Source organism: Abrus precatorius, unplaced genomic scaffold, assembly GCF_003935025.1.
Source record: "Abrus precatorius isolate BTA unplaced genomic scaffold, Abrus_2018 Scaffold10, whole genome shotgun sequence".
NCBI classification, from domain to species: domain Eukaryota; kingdom Viridiplantae; phylum Streptophyta; class Magnoliopsida; order Fabales; family Fabaceae; genus Abrus; species Abrus precatorius.
In genome coordinates this window covers 7,780,971-7,786,988 of record NW_020874292.1, presented here as the reverse complement: position 1 = coordinate 7,786,988, position 6,018 = coordinate 7,780,971, and the positions used below count along the sequence as shown (strand labels likewise).

The window sequence follows — 6,018 nt, the reverse complement described above, 5'->3', positions numbered from 1 at the left end:
CCCTGTATTTTTTTATCCATTAAATATAAAGAAACGAGGGCCAAAATTAAGAGTTGAGCAGAGGAAACAATAATAAAGTAATATACTTGATTTACCATTACCTAAACGGTGCATAGGCGTACACTACACTGAAAAGGGTGTATACACCAAGAGTAAGGGCAAAAAAATTGAGTCATATAGACAAGTACATCCTTGAAGGGATTTGGCTAAGGGTTATATTGGCCAAAAGTAGCAACAAGCAAACAATCAATTTACTTCCCCAACATGCTGCAAACACGGCCAGTTTGACTCACAGATGTCACGCGGGGAACTCCCATCATTATCCTTTGAATGTATGTCTGCATTATGCTTCACTAAATACTCAGCTATGGCTTCTCTCTCACAAGTAGCAGCATAATGCAATGGAGTTTGTCCGTCATTATCCTTACAAAGAAGAAAACAATATATATTAAAAAAGTGGCTAATTAGACATTAATATCAATAAGTAAAAATATATGCACGAAACCATCTCCAAAAGCCAAAGTTAAATTTTAAGACTATGCAACTTCTCATTAAGGAATAATGCCTTGTTCAAAATTCAATTAAGGTTCTGGTCTGTTCTCATTCTGAAGAGTTATTGCAATGCCAATTAAACAATATAGATAGCACATGACAATAACAAAAGATTTAGCTCCTTTTAAAGAAGATGGAGTAAAGTGAAAAAATAAGAGTATATTCACCATTGATTTAGCTCCTTTATGAGATATTTAATTCAAATTAACAGTACATAGACCTTTGCTTTCTCACATTACACATTTCATTTTAGAAGAGCCAAATTCGAAAACATAGATGGATGAATACCTTTGCATTTACATCAGCATTCTTGCCAACAAGCAACTCTGTGACATTAAGGTGGCCACGATCCACAGCCCAGTGTAATGGTGTCCGGCCCTCACTGTCTGCATTCATTTCAAAAGTGCATATTAATAGAGAAAAGCACAAATAATAATGCTAGTCAAAAGCAAATATTAAATTGACAACCCACACTGGCATGAGACAGCAATATCAATCACTATAAGAGCACTAGGGATCTTTTTAGGAATCATTGGCAGTCAAAAAACATTTTTCCTTACATCGCAATATCATGTTATGAACAATATTGCTCTATTCTGTACAGATAAAATAATTAAGAATTTCCCAATATTTATTCTCTCAATCCAAAATGGCCATTCAACTTCTATTTTCATATATAATTTTATCTCAAACGGTTGCTTTTTTACAAAATCAATTTCTAAGGAGCATGTTACAAAAGCAAAAAGCAATTATAGTATGATTATATATACTTCTCTTACAATCCACCTTCCTCTCATTTTATTTCATTCTTTCGTTTCCATCTTGCTCCAATTTCTCTCAACTCCACACATCATTCTAAAATTTCAAAGAAAATTTAGAGTCTCACCTACACTTTTCTAGTTTTAGGAATGGCAGTCTAAGGAGAAAGAAATGCTACCCACTTCATTGGAAATTACTTAGTTTAGCTCATAGGTATACTCGCAACCCAACAATTTGAGGGAAAATTTTTTTAGCATATTTTCATTTTATAGGTGTATTTTAATCTAAAGATTTTATCCTTAGATAGTTTTCTAAGCTTAGGTAAATATTTATTGGACTTTAGATTTGTAGAAATACCATCTAGCTGTCATGGAGTCCTTTGGAAAGTGATTAAATTGAGTTTTTATAAGTGAATAATGATCATGGTGACATGTTTTAATATTCTTATAACTACTATTTTAATTACTTTGTTATTTATTGGTTTTATTATTCTTTACTAAGGGAAACAAACTTTTGTATTTCATTTGATCACTCAAAAATTACCGCATTAAGGATTTTTTGGTTTAATGACATGATTATATTTGTGAGCTTCGAAAAGAGTAATAATTTGGATAATTATGAATAAAATTTTGTTATGATGTTGAATTTAAAAAATATGAGATTGAGATTTTCATCATTTGAAATGGATTTGGTAACTATGGGAATATTTTAGTGGTCTGTATTTTTTGAGATCCATGTTAGAATCTCATAGCTATTTGCGAGGGTAATGACCTGGATATAGCAGGTTATATATCCAAGGGGAAATGACTATCTATTAGATGAAGTCACTAGTGTATGTGACGGTTACCTATTAGATGAAGTTGTCTATGCACAAAGAAGACTATCAATAAATGGAGCTACCCTGGTAATATGAGATGATGTAATATGATATGACTAGTGACTACAGTTAAGAGAAGAAAGATTTCATTGTAAGATAGAGCTGCCCCTAGCAAAAAGGTCACCATTTAAGGTAAAGCCAAACTCATATTTTGGTTCTCTCAGGTGCAACCCCTCCTAGTTCATTCTGATTATTTTACCCTCCCTCAATCTATGTGACTCATCCCTCTCTTATTTCATTCAGATTATCAGGCAACCAAGTTGCAACCTACGAGGAGTAACAAGTCCTTCCTAGTAGATTGTTTCTCTGATAGGCCTGCATTTGTCCCTCTTGGCTTTATTTTGAAATTTTGGGCATTTTGCAGTTTTAGGAGACTAATCTTGAAAATGTTTTGAATTGTGTTAAATACTTTGTGATTGGAACAATATATATTTTGTGTCTTATGTTGCTGGACTGCATGATTATTTTTCAGATGTTCAAAATGCAAAGGAGGAAACTTTATTGATCACAGCTACACTTTTGGGTCATAACTCTCCACAAAAACATAGCACCTGCCATAGGTTTTAAAAAAAGTGAAGATGCATATACTAATGTTAGGCTTGTCATGCAATGCTACTAAAATTCAGGCAGATGTTGTCTTACTCAATCAGCAATTCTACTTCTTAATGCTGAGCATAAGCTGTTAAAAGGAGCTTGGTTCATTCCCAAGCAATAAAAGAAAATACTAACAATTCACAGCACACTCAAGAATAATGTATACACTTGGAAAAGGAAATGTATATAAATAACTCACCCTTCAAATTCACTGAAACACCATTTTCAATACACTTAAGCAGATTGGCCATATCTCCTTCTCTGGCAAATCCATGAATGGCTTCCATTTGCCTGTAAAGGAAGAAAATGAAACATCAATGTCTCCTTATTTAGTTATTTCCAGGAACTGTACCCTTTTGAAGATGAAGTTTACTTCTCTAAGTTTTATTGTTGTTCAAATGTTGTTATTCATCATAAAATATCATTGATATTTAGTATGCTAGTTTGATAATTTATAACTTAGAAAAGCCTTATGATCAGCTTGTAAAATCCTCTTCTAAAATGTCAATGGCTTAAGGAGCTTAGTATTAGGTGAGAATTGAACATGAGGGTAAAGGTAAGGTGATGTACAAGAAAGAGGACATGAGACATGAAAAGCAGACAAATTAAAAATAAACACTTGAAAAGGTTTTCTACTAGTGCAATAGAAACCCTTCCAACATTCTATGCTATCAAAATGCTTAGAAACTTCAATATTGTCAATATAGGAATACTTTATTAAGTTCAATCCTTGTTCCATCCACACAAAAACAAAATTGTATTACACAAGGATTCCAAAACCATATGCTACTTCCATTTTGTGAGAAATGATTGTTACAAAATAAAAGTAAATGTTAAACTTCCCAATTATTAATCATGACTCATAGGTAGATAAATTCTCTCTCGTCCATGCAAAGTAATTGTGTTAATTAGTTATAGAAAACAAAGTATCTAAACCATACAAGTCCAAAGTTTGATATATCCTCAGACAGAGGTGACTCTTCTAGGAGGTATACATTGGTAACTATGCCAATCAATGGCATAATATCCATATAATTCATTACATTTTAAATTGACCAGGCCTCTCATCTCAACACTTTGAGCAAATCCTAGAATATAATAAAACATAGTTAACAAATCAAAGAGAAACAATCGTAAGCAGTTATTCCCTTTTGAGAAGGGTTGGGGCAAACAACTAAAAACCAATTTTAGTTGAAGAAATGATAAAGAAACAGAAGCCTAGGAACCAAACGGTCTCAGGAAAAGAAGCAAAATGTAAATTCACATTACCAGAAAGCAGTCTGGTTTCTTTTTTTTTTTTAATCAATATTAAATTACAGATAACAAAATTATAGAATAAAAAAGACATAAGATGAGAGGTGCAAATTGCCCAAGATCAATTCAGAGCCTTCAAAAAAGATCTTTTCAACATAAACACAATTAAAGGAGGGGAGAGGAAGCCTATTACTCTTACTCCCTAATAGTGAGAGAAATTTTATAGGGCCAAAACAAATAGGTAAAGAAGCAAAAACAATTAGCATTACCCTTTCAAGATACCCATAATTCTAATTATAAGACAGAGTCATAAAGGAAACATAAATGTAATTAAATTTAGCATCACACATAAAGAACAAATTAGTGACATATTGCCATCTAGATACATCCTCATACAATTTTAGTTTTAGGAATCTTACGAGTCACTGCCATATTCCTCTTCATAAACGAAAGTGCTGAATACTGGTCCCATTGCTCCTCTAGCCTCTGAACTAGGACCACCACCTTCACCACTTTTATTCCTCTGTTGAAGAAACACTGGGAGTTAAGGAGAGCAATGTGAAAATAAACAAAAAAAAATGTAACTAAAAACTAAACATACTACTTTCATTTAAACTAAAATTTTTCTTCCTTTTGATGAAAGAAGTAGCGGTTCATCCTTCCAGAGCACAATAAACAGCTTATTAACTCACCAAAGATGAACCATCAAGCCAAGTAGGATATAACTCTGTCACAATGTCAATGTATTTCTGCATTGCATCTTCAGGAGGCATAGCACCCAATTTTTGCCACGCTTGCCTACAGAAGAGAGGGGGCAGGAGATCAGCAACAAAAGAACCTTATTTGACCGGTTGCATGCAATAGTCAGCAGTTGCACATAAGATATACCTCACATCATAAAGCTTCAAAATTAAACATTTCAATGTAACCAACACCTAAATACAAAGAAAAACCAAGAAGACGACGACGACGACGAAGAGGACTCACTGTTGCAGTATAAGAATCATTTTTAACAGTACGAATTACAAATACATCCAAAATAAACTCAATAATCGCAAATCCCACATTTCAATCATTGCTATTTGCAATTTAAAAGCACAAAATACCCTAAAATAAATACTATTAACCTTCCTCTAAAACACATTGGGTACACTTGAAGCTCTTCCCCTTTTCTTTCTCTTTCTCTCTACAGTATCACAACAAAACAACTCTAAAGAAAGCAAAGAAGCAAACAATGTGTACAAGAAAAGTGAACACTACCACTTGGCTCTAGCGGTCATTTTGAGCGGCGAAGGTTGTGGCGTGCTACAAGGACCTTCGGTGGCAATCTTGTACAAGCCATAAAGCTGGAGCTGCACGTCACTGGACACCTTCTGCGAGAGGCGATCGGCGGCGGCGGCGGCGACGAAAGCGGTGGCGGCGCTGAACGCTTCGTCTAATTCGGTGGTTTCCACTCCTTCCCAGTCGTCGTCGTCGTCGTCGTCGCCACCGTCCACGCTTTCGTTCCTGACGCTACCTTGCTCAGCCATGACCGACTCGGCCTCGAAGGGACGCGTGGCATCGGAAACGGCGTCGTCGTGTTTGGCATCATCGGGTTCTGCAGTGGCTGTGCGAGTGATGGTGAGGTTGTCGTCTTTGAACGAAACGACGATGGAGATGAGCTTGGCAACAAGGTAAGAGAAAATGACACCAAGGAAAATGGATTGCAAGAGGGACTGCCACTCGGCCATGGTCGACGTTGAAACCCTAGAAACTCAAGATTGTTTAGATTTTTGGGGATTTTTTTGGATTATGAATTTAAGCTAAAACCCTAACATGTGGTTCCAGTGAGGGAGTGAAAGACTAATGGGGTTGACGAAGAAATTGAGGAACATTGCGAAGGAATTTTCAGAAAGAAACCATGCATTGCAATGGGAGAGAGAGAGAGAGAGGGGGGGTCTGGAGCAGTTATCAGGTGCTTCAAGAATAACCTGTGGTTTTGC

At 35.4% G+C, this 6,018-nt stretch overlaps 1 protein-coding gene across 2 annotated transcripts; it reads right to left on the bottom strand.

The window, feature by feature from the left end:
• LOC113846811 (acyl-CoA-binding domain-containing protein 1) lies at window positions 1-6,018 on the bottom strand. Of its 2 annotated transcripts, none has more exons than XM_027475470.1 (6): window positions 5,297-6,018; window positions 4,729-4,834; window positions 4,456-4,559; window positions 2,982-3,073; window positions 841-938; window positions 1-423 (listed from the first exon to the last, which is right to left on the bottom strand). In XM_027475470.1, exons 1-6 carry the CDS (start codon window positions 5,764-5,766, stop codon window positions 247-249), a joined length of 1,047 nt encoding a protein of 348 aa, XP_027331271.1. In that variant the 5' UTR covers window positions 5,767-6,018; the 3' UTR covers window positions 1-246. The 2 variants fall into 2 exon arrangements, with proteins under 2 accessions (XP_027331271.1, XP_027331281.1); XM_027475480.1 differs by having other exon boundaries at window positions 108-423; window positions 4,456-4,573; window positions 4,725-4,834.